Consider the following 16,507-nt stretch of genomic DNA (forward strand, 5'->3'; position numbering starts at 1 on the left):
GTTTATAATAATCTGGTAGATACAAATTCGCAAGTAAAACTCCCATATATGTTGAAATGGGAATCAGAATGTAATATTTCTTACTCCAAAGAAGATTGGGATGAAGGTATTACCAATCTTCGTAAATGCACTAGATCTCTTTCTATCAGGGATACAGCAATCAAGCTTTTCACAAGATGGTACTACACCCCTACTAAATAAATGCCACATTCCCCTCAGTTCCACTAAACTGCTTTAGAGGTTGCCCAGTCCCAGGTTCCTTTTCACATATCATTTGGGACTGTGATAAAGTCTCACATATCTGGAACCGTCTGAATCTGCTTTTGCTTCGGAAATTTCAGGTGTTCAGATTAGCCTCACGTTGGTTAACTGCCTCTTATTTAACACCATTCCACAACTGTCTTTACCTCAAATGAGATGAATCCATATCATTAGTGTCTCTATAATATGGCTCATAGCATCAAACTGCAAATCCCCATCAGTTTCTACAAATCAATGGAAAAATAAACTAAATAATATTATGCTAGTAGAGAAGATATTCCATGCACTATATAATTCTATAACATTTTATGATAACAAATTGAATCCTTGGTTTAGCCACTCAGGGATACTCTTTCAACGGTTGGATAAATGAGGAAATCTCCCTTTCTTTACTCCTGTTTACATGAGATATTGAATCTTACTTCATATTGATTTATTCTTACAACTATTTCAATATTGACGAGCACTGTTATAATAGTTCAGTTATGAATATATATACTATCTTGTTGATGCTTCCTATATTGTCATAATTGTTTATTGGCTCTATGATGCACCTATGTTAATGCATATAATTATTGTACTGCCTTTTTACCTGAGTAAAAGTTTGTAAACAAAAAAAAAAAAGAAATGTCAGTATTGCTGTAGCAGGCTACATACATCGCACAAATGCGCCACTTTACAGGCACATTAAGGGGACCCCCCACAGGCAGGATATTTAAAGGAATTTTTCATTTTTATTGTTTCACTTTAAGAATTATTAAAATCACTGCTCTTGTAAAAAACAATCCTTTAAGAAAAAATGTTTTCATTGATTAATGTCCCCCAGGGCAGTACCCAGGTCCCCATATCCCCGTACACTTTTTTGGGCCAATAATTTGCATTTAAACATTTAAAATTAGGACTTTAACCTCCTTAGCGGTATTGCCGACTGTGGCTCGGGGTGAAATTTCAGTGCCATTAGCGGTAACCCCGAGCCACACTCGGGGTACCGCCAGGGAGCCTCGCTGGATCCTGGTAGAGGTTACTTACCTTGTCGCCGGGATCCCGCAATGTGTCCCTGCAGCATACGGCGGTCGGATCTTCCGCCCGATGCTGTGAGCCCCGGCTTCCGTCTCCTGCGACGTGACGCTCGCAGGGGGGTGGAACCGGCAGCAAATTCAAATAGTAAAACACACAAACACACTGATAACATTACTAAATAAAATAATTTGACATTAGTTAGCCCCCCAGTACCCTTTCCTGCAGTTTTACTGTACTTTTTATATATATATATATATATATATATATATATATATATATATATATATACACAGTTGTGTTCAAAATTATGCAACCCCCAATGCTGTAAAGGGTTTTAGGGAATTTAGTGTACATTTGTAATTATATTCAGAATGAAATCCTACAAGGACTTCTTAAAGAACCATACGCAACTAAAATTACATCAATTGGTTTTGTAATACAGTAGTAAATGTTTATTTTGTGAATTCTTCATTGACACAATTATTCAACCCCTTAAAGACTACCACTCTGAAGAACAGAGGTTCATTGAAGTGTTTTCAATCAGGTATTGAAAACACCTGTGGATGTCAGGGAGCACCAATAAAGCCTAATAAGCACCAATTAGGCAGCTTTAAAATGACTGTGATACTCAGCTCCTTCTAGACATTTACTGGTGTGGTTACAAACATGGTGAAGTCAAGAGAATGGTCCAGGAAGACAAGAGAAGAGGTGATTACTCTTCACAGGAAGGGCAATGGCTATAAGAAGATTGCAAAGATGTTAAAAATACCAAGAGACACCATAGGAAGCATAATTCGCTAATTCAAGGCAAAGGGCACTGTTGAAATGCTACCTGGTCGTGGCAGAAAGAAGATGCTGACTTCGACTTCTGTGTGCTATCTGAAGCGTAGAGTGGAGAAAAGTCCCCGTGTGACTGCTGAGGAACTGAGAAAAGATTTGTCAGATGTGGGTACTGAAGTTTCTGCTTAGACAATACGGCGCACACTGCGTAATGAAGGCCTCCATGCCAGAACTCCCAGGCGCACCCCCTTGCTGTCTCCAAAGAATAAGAAGAGTCGACTGCAGTATGCCAAAAGTCATGTGGACAAACCACAGAAGTTTTGGGATAGTGTTCTGTGGACTGATGAAACAAAATTAGAACTGTTTGGGCCCATGGATCAACGCTATGTTTGGAGGAGGAAGAACAAGGCCTATGTGAAGCATGGCGGGGGGTCAATCATGCTTTGGGGCTGTTTTGCTTCTGCAGGTACAGGGAAGCTTCAGCGTGTGCAAGGTACCATGAATTCTCTTCAGTACCAGGAGATATTGGATGACAATGTGATGCAGTCCATCACAAACCTGAGGCTTGGGAGACGTTGGACCTTTCAACAGGACAATGATCCCAAGCATACCTCCAAGTCCACTAGAGCATGGTTGCAGATTAAAGGCTGGAACATTTTGGAGTGGCCATCACAGTCACCAGACTTAAATCCGATTGAGAACCTCTGGTGGGACTTAACCACTTGCCGACCGCTCACATGGAGCGTACTGCGGCAAAGTGGCTCGTTCCCGTCCAGCGACGTAGACCTACGTCGCTGGACTCCTCCCCCTGTAGGCGGTGCTCGCGCGCCGCCGGAGGTGCGCTCCCACTGTTTTCATTCATAGCGGGAGTTGGGCCAGGGGAGGAGCAGCGGCGGTCGCCGCTGCTCTGCCCCGATCGTCGGGGAATCTAGTGAGGAGATCCGCCCGCCTGTGTAAACAGAGCTGGCGGATCTCAATAGTGACAGGGACTGACAGATCGGAGTGTTCAGCATAGCTGGACATCCGATCTGTCCTTCTGTCACTCAGTCACCTCCCCCCCCCACACGTTAGTAAGCACCAGGCATACATTAACCCCTCCCTCTCCAATAAAATTAACCCCTTCACTGCCAGTGTCATTTTTACAGTAACAGTGCATATGTATAGCACTGATTACTGCAGTAATGTCACTGGTACCCCCAAAAGTGTCAAAAATGTCAGTCAAGGGTCCGATCTGTCCGCCGCAATGTCGCAGTCCCGCAAAAAAATTCGCAGATCGCCGCCATTACGCGTTAAAAAAAAAACACCAAAAATGACAGAAATCTTTCCCTTAGTTAGTAAACGCAATAACTTTTGCGCAAACCAATCAAAATACGCTTATTGCGATTTTATCTACCAAACATAGGTAGCAGAAAACAAATTGGCCAAAAATTTAAAAAAAAATTGATTTTTACATTTTTTTGGGGAGGAATTTCATATAAAAAAAATGTTAAAAATATTGTTATTTTTTCAAAATAAACGCTCTTTTTTTGTTTATAGCGCAAAAAGTAAAAATCGCACAGGTGATCAAATACCACCAAAAGAAAGCTCTGTTTGTTGGAAAAAAAGGACGTAAATTTAGTTTGGGTACGGCATCGCACGACCGCGCAATTGTCAGTTAACACAGCGCCGAATCGCAAAAAGTGGCCTGAAAGGAAGACAGCAAAATCCTCCGGTGGTCAAGTGGTTAAAGAAAGCAGTTGCAGTGCACAAGCCTAAGAATGTGACTGAACTGGAGGCTTTTGCCCATGACGAATGACGAAGATACCCGTAGATCGCTGCAAGACACTTGTGTCAAGCTATGCTTCACGTTTAAAAGCTGTTATAACTGTAAAAGGATGTTGTACTAAGTACTAAGATTAAATGTCACTTGGGGGTTGAATAAAACTGATAATGATGTGAGCACAGAAAAGACATTTGTGGTTATTTCATTATAAATGTTATGTTATATTTGTCTGACCTACATGTGCCTCTTTGATTTAATTGTAAGCAGGATGACTGAATGATCAAAATCAATGTCAAACTGGCCAAAACAATCAATTTCAGTGGGGGTTGAATAATTTTGAACACAACTGTATAAATATATATAAAAATACGTATATATATATATATATATATATATATATATATATACATACAGTATATACACATATATATATACACACATACACACTTATTTATAGTTATTCATTATTTTATAATTTATGATTTTGTTTTTCACACTTTATCATACCTGAGATGTTATAAAGAAGAACACACAGTATGATGTACGCTTAAAAAAAAAAAAAAATCATATGTAAATAGTTGGTTTGGGCTGCTAGTCCTTAAGAATTACATGCAAAATAATAAGAGAGGACAGGCGGCACTCAGTAATACAATCAAGGTTTATTGCACAAAAACATAGCACACTTACATTAAAGTTAGGTATGGGCTTCTCCTGATAGCTTCTCTACCCGTGGCATAGCGCTTCCTCCTCACAGCCGGACCAGCAGCCGGGAGATGACGCTGCCTAGATGGGATCCAATGGGGGAGCAGGATCAGATCGAAGATGGCGGTAAGCCGCTTGTCAACCTGTGATGATGTAACGCGTTTCGGAGCATGCGCACAACGCTCCTTCTTCAGACGATTCAGAATACCAGCAAAGTGCGGTCATATATGGGCTAACTGCACTAATTACAATAAAGAGGAGGGGCAAACAAGAATTCTGATGCCATAATGTTACGCCAGTGCTAGAAGCGTACATCATATTCAACATAAAACCTATTAGTAATAATAAAAATGAAAAATAAAAATAAAGTAATTAAATAGCACAATATTGTATAGAACAATATGAAAAAAGAGGGAAGGGGAGGGGGAAGATGTAGAAAGAAAAGAAATGAATAAAAAGAAGAATTGTTTAAAGGGTTAAAAAAGGGAGGATTAAAAAGCACAAATATACATGTGTCTAAATCATACAGATTAAAAGTACATATGGATAAGAAAACGCACATTAACATAAAAACGCACAATCATCGTGCAAACACACATATATATAAAAAATATGCATATATAAAAAATACATATATAGAGGGGGCGAAAGGGAGGGAGGGGAGAGGGATATAATTTAAGTGATTGGCTGGGAAGTTATTCATGATAGCAGTAATAGAAATAGAAAAAACTGTGTTTTTAAGTGCGGGTCCTCCGATCATAATCAGAGAGTATGAAGATCAAGCCCAAATCCTAAAGAAAAAATTTGCAGATAAGGGTTATCCTTCAGACCTCGTTGAACAATCATATTCTCAGTATGTAGCGACAGTGAAAAATATAAGAAAGAAGTCAGGGGATGATGTAAAAAAATTGCAAATGAGATTCACAACACAATTCCATAACCGCCATCGACAGATGGAAAAAGTGGTGTTGAAACATTGGCCTCTATTACTCCAGGACCCGCACTTAAAAACACAGTTACCTAGTAAACCCAAATTCTCATATCGTAAAGCTTTGAATATTAAGGCTAAAATCGCCCCCAGCAAATTGAAAACAACAAAAAAACATCAGTCACCTCTCCTTTCCTTCTTTATTATGGTTGGCATGTACCAATGTCGTAAACCATTATGCCTGACATGTCAGTATGTCACACATGGCAAAAAGGACTTCGTGGTCAAGGGGACCACGTATGGAATCAAGGAGTTTCATACCTGCTCCTCTGACTTTGTGGTCTATTGCCGAAAGTGTCCATGCGGCCTACACTATGTAGACCGTACTATACGTACACTACGAGCCCGCTTTGGCCAACATAGACGGTACATACAGGAGGGCAAGGACATACATACATACAGGAGGGCAAGGCTAGTGTCCCTAGACACTTCTTACATCACCATGAAAAATCCACTGATGGTTTGCAGGTGTGGGTGATCGAATCCATTCCAAGGAGTTTCCCCACGGCAGAGAGGTTTAAGCGGCTCTGCCAAAGGGAAACCTATTGGATATATGCCTTAGATGTCCTTTCGCCTGGGGGACTTAATGAGGAATTGGATGTTAACACAATCCTGTAAGTGTGGACTGTACCCTACGGTTGCTTATTGATTTACATAAACCTAGGCTAGGTTAACATTTTCTATTTCTATTACTGCTATCACAAATAACTTCCCAGCCAATCAGTTAAATTATATCCCTCTCCCCTCCCTCCCTCCCCCCCCTATTTTCTTATATATATATGTATTTTTTATATATGCGTATTTTTTATATATAAGTGTGCTCGCACGATGATTGTGCGTTTTTATGTTAATGTGCGTGTTCATATCCATATGTTCTTTTAATCTGTCAGCTTTAGACGCATGTATATTTGTGCTTTTTAATCCTCCCTTTTTTAACCCTTTAAACAATTCTTCTTTTTATTCATTTCTTTTATTTATTTTTATTTTTCATTTTTATTATTACTAATAGGTTTTATGTTGAATATGATGTACGCTTCTAGCACTGGCGTAACATTATGGCATCAGAATTCTTGTTTGCCCCGCCTCTTTATTGTAATTAGTGCAGTTAGCCCATATATGACCGCACTTCTGAGGAAGGAGCGTTGTGCACACGCTCCGAAATGCATTACATCATCACAGGTTGACAAGCGGCTTACCGCCGTCTTCAGTCTGATCCTGCTCCCCCATTGGATCCCATCTAGGCAGCGTCATCTCCCGGCTGCTGGTCCGGCTGTGAGGAGAAAGCGCTATGCCACGGGGTAGAGAAGCTATCAGGAGAAGCCCATACCTAACTTTAATGTAAGTGTGCTATGTTTTTGTGCAATAAACCTTGATTGTATTACTGAGTGGCGCCTGTCCTGTTTCACATGTGCCAGCGGGATTTTGGCTTCTGCCTGCTCACAGTGCTACCCTCGGAATCAACATTGGATTTTTGCTATATCCGGAGTTTTCTTCTCTCCACCCCATCAACATCCCAGTGCAGGTCCTACTTGTCGGCACAAGCGCCCAGCACATCACCTTTTGTTTACATGCAAAATAATGGTACCGCTTTCAGCAGCTAAAATCCGAAACAATCATACCGCCAGGGAGGTTAATGTGGTTTGCATGTTTGCCAGAACATTTCCCCTGTTCGAGATGTTCTGGTGCGAACCAAACAGGGGGATGTTCAGCTCATCACTAGTCATAACTAGGACTAAGGCCTTATAGGCTAAAACTCATCAACTGATCTGCGGTTGTGTATTGTTGTTTTTGAATGAGGGTGAAGATTTTTTAAGAGCTTCTACTGGTGTGTGGATCATCTTTCTATATATGCACTGTGGATTGGGCACCTGGGAGCTCTCTCATCGGTGAGTTGTATGGGTAGCAGCACTGTTGCTTCTGTTTGCACATTGTTACTGTCCAGTTGTATGAATTTCTTTAGAAAGTTATGTGTTCTAAAACATTTCAACAGTCCTTATTCATTATGCAGACTCATTTAAAAGCATATAATGGCATATTACATCACTCTGACTAAGATCCAACTCTGGTAGGACACCAAAGACCTCTGCTTATGCAGACTGCCTTATATTATTTATTTACCAACTGTACGTCTGACTCAAATTATCACCCTTTCCTCAAATAGTTGGAACAGTCCTGTTGGCTGGTGCCAGACTTCGTTACAGGTCTGGTGGATCACATCCTCTGGTCCAACATTTTCACCTTCAATGGTGACACCTACCCCCAGGTGCAGGGGGTTGCGATGGGGACTTTGTGTGCCCCATTGTATGCCAAACTGTACTTGGCGGGGTGGGAACATTTCCTGTTCTCTAGCAAAACCGAATCAGTATTCCTTCATCATATATTGCTCTGGCAGTGATATATAAATGACATGTTGATGTTTTGGTCCGGATCAGTTCAAGAACTTTTGGAATTTATGGGAATTTTGTCCCATAACCAGTTTAATCTCAAATTCATGATGCAATTTAGTGACACACATATCCCCTTTTTGGATACTACAATCTTTCTCAACAAAGATGGATCTATATACACCTTGTTATATCGAAAGGAGACAGCTGGGAACACTATCCTGCATTTTGAAAGTGGCCATCCACGCTCTTTGGTACAAAGCATGCCATACAGCCAGTACCTAAGATTGCGTAGAAATTGCACAAGAGATGTTGACTTTGAACGTGAAGCAGGTGCACTTCGGGATCGACTTCGAATCAGAGGGTACAGTAAAAAGGTGCTAAAGAAGGCATACCAGAAAGCCAAATCACAGGATAGGGAAAAATTAATCTTTGCTCCTAAGACCCGTAGATCAACAGAGACCACCAAGATAGACACCCGATTCAATGCCCACCATCAGATAATAAGATCGATATTTACAAACAATTGGCATTTTCTTGTGGATGATCACATCATTTCCAAGTACGTACATACCAGACCAGAAATAGTCTTTCCGAAATCCAGATCTATCAGGGACTCCCTAGTACACAGTCATTACCTACCCCCGCCCCCCCCCATCTCAGGGGCAGTAGGGGGAGTAGGTAAATTTTGATGTGGGGGATGCGACCAGTGTCCCTGGGTGAGGGAGGGTAACACCCTCCCTCTCCCAAGGGGAGGGATCCTTAAACCTCATTTTTCTGCCAACTGCCAAACTGAAGGAGTGGTCTATATGGCCAGCTGCCGAATGTGTCACATTTTATATTGTATATAAAACAAAAAGAAAGTTTGCTAGGAGGATACAGGATCATCCATATTAACTAGATGCGGGTCTTCTCTACACACCCATCTGCAAGCATGTCGGTCTCAACCATAGCTCTGACCCCAGTGCCATCTGCTTTTCAGTGTTTGAGACCATCCCCAAAAATTTTCGTGGGGGTGATTTTGATAATCGTATCTTGCAGAGAGAGGCTAAATGGATATACAATCTACAAACTACAATATGGCCCGGCTTGAATACGGCCATGTCATTCAAATCCTTCCTTTAGTCCAATAGGGGTGCATTAAACACTCCTTAGTAGTCATTTGGGCCCCCCCTCTTTTTTTTGTCCCTTGTGGATATTAATGAATTATTGTGTATATATATATATATATATATATATATATATATATATATTCTGTGTCTTTTGATTTTGTTTTTGTTCTATTTTGTGATATTTTGTGGTTGTATGTCAGGTTGTTCCTCCCAGTTTTGGGTGGCTTCCATGTCCAATTGATGTGGACTCGGGCGCAAAGCAGGGACACTGACCGGGGGTCTTTTCCCCCTGCTCACGTCCCTTCTCGATCCATGGTTGGATCTGGATTGTGCAGCGCCGTGACCAGTGGACTTCCAGTTTGCGGTCCACGGTGGATCGGGCGCATGCGCAATAGTATTGTGCACGCATCGGCAGTGACGGTGGGCGGCTGGCTTTGGCCACTCACTTCCGATAGGACTGGCCTTATAGCGCAAGGTCTGATCAGGACGCAGGCAGTTGGCTCCTGTCAGCGCGTTGTACTACGGTGGAATTGGACAAGCAGCAGGTATGAATGGATGTCTTGGGCAGCTTAACTATCAATATCAACGTTGCTATCACTTATCTATTATTATTTTTTATATGGGATTTTTGCAAGATACTTACTTAGGATACTATTACCTTTTGGCCATTGAAACCCATCTCCATTCATCATTAAGGCTCATGGGTGATGGGAGATTGGATGATCTATATATATTGTAACAGGAAGTCAGCTAAATCTGGGAATGTAGTCACAGGAAGGAGATACATTTCTACCTGATTTAGAAAGTCCATTAATTAATTTAGGGTGTTGGCTACAGAGCTAGCCAGCAGGAAGTTGAAAGGCCTTCACCTGTTCAGAATGAGGGAGTTAAGGCTCTATAATTTGTTCAGAGAAATTCCTATTGTTTGCTGCCTCCAGAAGCTGTGTCCTGAAGCCATGTGGGCTGGGAGCAGGAGGACAGTCAGCGTGTGCCTCCCGACAGGATGTGTGGGCCTGGGAGAAGACCCCCCCGGAGTGATGTGTGCCCGGGACGGTAACCAAGAGTGAAGACGTCTCAAAGGTGAGAAGACGAAGTGTTGTTGATGTGAAAGAAAACAAAGGGACATGTTCAATGGACAATGTTTGTGCTGTGTGAAAAGCAAACAAATGGACATTTGAGTGTCTGCTGTAGGATCAGCAGTGTCGGCCCAACAGTAGGTTGGGAAGACTTCTTAGGTAGGTTCCAGCGTGAGAAGGTAGCCGCCCACAGAGGCAAGGATTTATTTTGTTTTATTTTATTTTGATGTTTTTGCTGCATGCACTTGTTTGAAGAATAAACCTGTTGTTTGCAAGCACTTTTGGGCTATTTCTCTGTGAAAACGCACCCCCCAAGGAGTCATCTACACCCGCCACCGAGCTAATCCCTCACATATGGTGGAGGTATGCAGTGGGCATAAGCAGAGATCCCTGCAAGGAAGTGCAAATGTTTGATGAACTTTATCTGGTGCATGAGATTGCACAATCTATGTGTGCAGGAGAGAAGATCCTGACAGAAAAAAAAAAAAAAAGTGTTTTAAAGAGACAGCGGTCTCAAAATTATTTGATGAACTTTGTTGTGTCTGGTGCAAGTGACTGCACAAACTGTGTGTGCAGGAAAAGAGATCTTGCAAGAGAGAGAGAAAAACTACATGTGTTAAAGAGACAGTGGTCTGAAAAATTTTTGCTGGACTGTGAAAAATTTGTTTGTGGAGTTATTGAAGATGGGGCGTTCAAAACGCCTGAAGAATGCAAAGATAGATGAAATGAGAGACCGGATTCTATGGATGGAGGGGATGTTGCCGTCTGAACCAGCCCCATCCATGCCTAAAGAGAGTCTACTAAAGAGGAAGGTTGTTGTCCCTAGCAACACTGATGAAACCGCTATGGAGACGCAGTGTGCTCAGATGAAAAGTAAACTCAAAATGGAGGAGATGTTGAAACATCTGATTATATCAAATGCAGCTCAACAGCAAGCAAATGCAGCTCAACAGCAGGCAAATGCGGATTTTCAGCAGAGCTTTGCAGCTCAACAAAAGGCTCATCAAGAGAGCATGGCAGGCTGGAAACAGAGACGCCAGCAGCCAATGGAGGCCATCGGTTTGGAGGAAACCGAGTATGTGTGCAGGGCTGAGTTGGATGCCTTGCAACGGAAAATGGAAGAAAAGGAACAAGCCTTGGAATTGCTTAAAATGGAGCATAGAAACTTGCAGGAAACGAATGAACTACTCAAGTCTCATGTGTCACAGTGGGAAGAATCCACTGCTCTTCTTTTGGTCGAGTTGCAAAAACGCAGAGAGACTATAATGGAGAAAGATACCATCCTCATGGAAAAGGAAAGTGAAATTCAGACTTTGCAGAAGCAAAGCATGTGTGAAATGTTGGAGTTGCGTAATCAGCTGGAAAAAAGTCTTCAGTGTTTGGAAGTTACAAAAATAGACCTGCAGGAGTCGCAGGAACAGAATGTTGCTCTGAAAGCGACATTGTCTCTCAGCGACAAAGAGAAAAGTGAAAGAGAGGCTAAATTACTGAGTACTGTGTATGAGCTCACTACTTTGAGCAATGTGGTAGATGAATGGCGTGCGGACTGTGAAAGTTGGAAAGGGGAAGCCCAACGTGTCCAGCAGCAGTTAAAGGAGAAAGAAGCCTGTGTGGCAGAATTACAATCTCATTCCCAGAAACTAGCCAATGAGGTGAAGGCTCTTATGCAGGGAAAAGGAGATTGTGAACATAAGAGGGAAAAAGTAGAGGCACAGCTTCTGGAATCGCAAGTCAAGGTGTCAGAAGGTGACCGATTGTGTGCTAAGCTGTCAGAGAAGGCAAACCGACTGCAGGTTGAGTTGGACAATGTTACAAATCAGCTTTCTCAAGCAGACAGCAAATCTAGAGAAATTGCGGAAGATTTTTCTATCTTGGAATCGCAGCTGCAAGACACGCAGGAACTCTTACAGGAAGAGAGGTGTCAAAGGCTGAGTTTTAGCACAAAGCTCAAACAAATGGAAGATGAGAAAAATGGCTTCCTGGAACAATTAAAAGAGGAGGCGGAAGCAAAGAAAAACCTATCAGAGCAAGTCGCAACATTGCAAGCTCAGATAGCGGATATGAAAAAACGCATGGAAGAAAGCGTTGGTTCATTACAGTGTGTTGAAGATGTGAAAAAGAAGTTTGATCAGATGCTTGGTGAAGAGAAGACTGTGTCTGCAAAATATGCAGAAGAACGCGACCGTGCAAAAACGGAGGCGCGTGATAACGAGAGCAAAGCCCTGTTCTTGGCTCGCTCTTTGGAGGAAGTTCTAGAGTGTAAGGCTGAACTAGAAAGTGTTAACAAACAGCTGCGTACAGAAATGGAAGAATTGGTCAGCTCCAAGGATGATGTTGTGAAAAGCGTTCAGGAGCTAGAAAAGTCTAAACGAGCCTTAGAACAGCAAGTAGAAGAGATGAAGATTCCGTTGCAGGAACTGGAAGAGGAATTCCAGGCAACAGAGGATCTGTCCCAAAGAGGGGATAGTGTGCCTGATGCAGTTTTTAAAAGGATCAGTGTTTTGGGGTCTGTCCTGAGTGAGCCTCAGAAATGTGATGACACGTGGCTTGAATCACCCCTTTGGAATAAACCGTTCCTTCAAAAACTTCAAGCATTGGAAAATGTATCATTAGAACTTCAGCAAATAAAGGAGTTGTGTAAGAAATGTGATGATTTCTCAGTTCAGGCTGAAAACCTAGTGGAGAAAACTAAAGCGGAGAAAACTAAAGCAAGTGATATAAATCTGGGAGGAAAAAGCAAACGCCACCTAGTGGAGAAAACTAAGGCTGTTGGTGAAAACGTGAAGCAAATGAATTTCAAGTGCCTTTCAGAGAATATTTCTAAAATGAAACTGGTGAAAGACGGGTGGCAGAAGTTTGATCGTGATCTTGAGATGCATTCCATGTGGAATTCAGATAGAGAAAAAGAACTAGGTGACCTTGAGCGGTCAAATAGTTCAGCAGAAAGTGCATTGAAGAAACCTGTAAAAGAATGTGTTGCAGTTCCATGCTTCTTCACTGATGCAGAGAGGAGGTCTATAATGGATACCACCCAGATCGCTGGGTTCAACTGTGTTGTTGCCTTTGACCCCTATGTTGGTGGAAGGAAAGTTGATGATGTTCTGGTTGGCTTCTTCTGTGAAGAGTTTGGCAAGAAATATAAACTCAATATCAAATCAAATAGTAGGCCTTTACTGCGACTCGCTCAGGAGGGCGAAAAGTTTAAGAAGTTGATGAGTGCAAATGCTTCAGATCTGCCTATGAATATGAAATGTTTGAATGATATTGATATCTCTGGGAAAAGGAACAGGGGTCACTTTGAAGAAATGTGTGACAGCCTGTTGTCTCAATTGGAAAATCCTCTGCACAGCATCTTAGAGCAAGCAAAGCTCAAGAAGGAAGATCATTCCCTTTTACAACAAAAAGTCAATGATTGTGTACAGCTGTATGGAGAGGCAACTCAAGTCACAGAGGGATGTCAAGAGTCCCTACTTGGAACAAAGCTTAGTGAAGCAAAGGTTTTCAAAGTTTTGTGGAAAACATTTATGGATTGCAGAGAGAGGCGTCTTAAGAATGTTGAAGACATTAAGACTAGCCCAATTGAGTTGCCTATGGATCACGGTCCTCCATGGTGGATTGGACAGACGGTTATGAGGGACAAGCTGTCTGACATTTATGAGAAAGCTGTCAATGAAGATGACAGAAACGAGAAGGAGCGAAATGATGCCAAAAATGCAGTTGAAGAATGTGTATATGAGATGAGAGACAAACTGTGTGGCATTTATGAGAAATCCGTCAATGAAGATGACAAAACAGTTTCATCCGGAAGCTTGAGGATAATAGGAGGCTTATCAGTGAGTCAGCAGTGCTTGACACATGCGTGCCTGGAAATCTGTGTCCCAACCCTAGGGTTGAAACAAGAGGGGGGGGTATGTAACAGGAAGTCAGCTAAATCTGGGAATGTAGTCACAGGAAGGAGATACATTTCTACCTGATTTAGAAAGTCCATTAATTAATTTAGGGTGTTGGCTACAGAGCTAGCCAGCAGGAAGTTGAAAGGCCTTCACCTGTTCAGAATGAGGGAGTTAAGGCTCTATAATTTGTTCAGAGAAATTCCTATTGTTTGCTGCCTCCAGAAGCTGTGTCCTGAAGCCATGTGGGCTGGGAGCAGGAGGACAGTCAGCGTGTGCCTCCCGACAGGATGTGTGGGCCTGGGAGAAGACCCCCCCGGAGTGATGTGTGCCCGGGACGGTAACCAAGAGTGAAGACGTCTCAAAGGTGAGAAGACGAAGTGTTGTTGATGTGAAAGAAAACAAAGGGACATGTTCAATGGACAATGTTTGTGCTGTGTGAAAAGCAAACAAATGGACATTTGAGTGTCTGCTGTAGGATCAGCAGTGTCGGCCCAACAGTAGGTTGGGAAGACTTCTTAGGTAGGTTCCAGCGTGAGAAGGTAGCCGCCCACAGAGGCAAGGATTTATTTTGTTTTATTTTATTTTGATGTTTTTGCTGCATGCACTTGTTTGAAGAATAAACCTGTTGTTTGCAAGCACTTTTGGGCTATTTCTCTGTGAAAACGCACCCCCCAAGGAGTCATCTACACCCGCCACCGAGCTAATCCCTCACAATATATATATATATATATATATATATATATATATATATATATATATATATATATATATATATATATATATATATATCCCCCTTTTGAACATTCTATTGGGGTTAACTCCCTCAAGCCCCCTACGGCTATATATAGGATTAACTAACATAAGAGGATTATCTTTATGGGTCTATAGGTATACATATATATCTGGACAAATGGTATTGACATATATATACATTGTGTTTATCTATTCACTCAGATACTATCCTTTCTCTCAGGATTCGCCATCTGTGGGGTTCATAGTGTCTGCTACCTGCTTGCCCCTCCATTCCACTCAGGCACGGTCCACTTCACATCAGCATATCCCTACGGTGGGTGTACCTCACGCCTCCTACAGGGATAAGTTGGAGATCATGGTTTACCCATGAATTGGTGGAACATACTTGATTGGACAACTGCATTTATACATGGTTTTAAGAATTAATTATGGCGAGCATTCGATTGTTATTGGACCTTAGGGTTCAGCAAATATTATTATACTCAAAATATGCATGAAATGTGTGTTATATATATTTATTGTGTATTCTCTTTTTTTTTTCTTTAAGTCTGTAGAGATGATATAGCCATGGTTCCTGACGAAGCAGCTATTGGTTTTTACCAATTTGCAAAACACGTTGAACCGGCATACTATGTCTCTGTCTACAGTTCATGCAGTCTGTATATTTAATCTGTCTTTCAATATTGATGTACAAATTTTTAACATTTGTGTAAACTTTATTAAAACTATATATTTTATTGACATATGCTCATCTATTTTTTACAACCTCATATCCTCTAAAGTCCTAGCCATTTAGCCACGACTGGGTCTTGGGACTATGTCAATGATGTGTTGTGCCTTTTCTTTTTTTTTTATTTCTTCATTACTATTTGGATGTGGGTATGGAAGTTTTCTTCAGAACTGAGGCAACAATATTATCTAGTTACACCTGCTGATATGTCACCAGCTGTGAAATATCAGCCAGGACAAACCGGTCATTTACTCATTTCATATAGAACACTACGGTGCTTTGTTGCTTATTTTTCCAGTTACATATGCTGTATTGCCTCTTACGTATACAGATACATGCATTGTGTGAAAAAGAAAAAGCGAGAAAGAGAGAAAGAAAGAGAACAGTATGTATGTGTACTGCATGTTTCAGACATTAGGGATAAAACCAGTGGCAAATTCTACAAAATCCTTAAAATCAGTTTTAAAGAACAGTGTTTAAAATATGTTTACAAGAATAGATCAAAATGTTAAACATAATGCTCTTCATTGATGAGATTTGATAATTCAGATTTTTGTAAATAACCTCAATGCACTGACCTCCCCTTTATGCCTCTGAAAATATGTCATTGTTGCTCTGGCTAAACTTTCTGATGGATTCTTCCACATCTTCACTGCATGCTTTTGAAAAGTTGGCTAGTGTCATACTATGGCATTTAGCTAGACCTTGTTGTGTATATACAGCTTTGTGGTTACCACAGTAACAACTGGCCTAATTGTTAGGCTGGGCCTCAGTTGTTTACATTCCATTGCAGGGCTGAGCATTGGTAGTTGGGCATGTGTCACTCAGTCTGCTTTCTCTACTGGCTGTAGGAAACTAGTAATAATGTACAAAAAATATTTTGCTCATTATAATTTGTCAGGGTAAAGTGATAGTCAAGAACACCTGGGTATGCAACAACTTTTTATCCAGAAAATGTAAAACACCTGTGGTACAATGTGTTTTTAAACTACTGGGCACTAAAACCCCCTTCCTGCCCAGTCCAATGTTCAGCTTTCAGTGCTGTC

General features: G+C 41.4%; 1 protein-coding gene across 3 annotated transcripts in view; it reads right to left on the bottom strand.

Annotated features, from left to right (window-relative positions):
• WDR38 (WD repeat domain 38) overlaps positions 1-16,177 on the bottom strand; it is a 1,427,946-nt gene extending 1,411,769 nt beyond the window's left edge. For all 3 annotated transcript variants that reach the window (XM_082264625.1, XM_082264623.1, XM_082264624.1), the window contains exon 1: positions 16,040-16,177. In XM_082264625.1, coding sequence (XP_082120751.1) covers positions 16,040-16,108 — 69 coding nt within the window. In that variant the 5' untranslated portion in view covers positions 16,109-16,177. The remainder of the gene's footprint in view (positions 1-16,039) is intronic.
• Between the last annotated feature and the right edge of the window lie 330 nt (positions 16,178-16,507).

The sequence above is a fragment of the Pelophylax lessonae genome (genome assembly GCF_965119305.1).
Source record: "Pelophylax lessonae genome assembly, chromosome: 7".
Classification (NCBI taxonomy): Eukaryota; Metazoa; Chordata; class Amphibia; order Anura; family Ranidae; genus Pelophylax; species Pelophylax lessonae.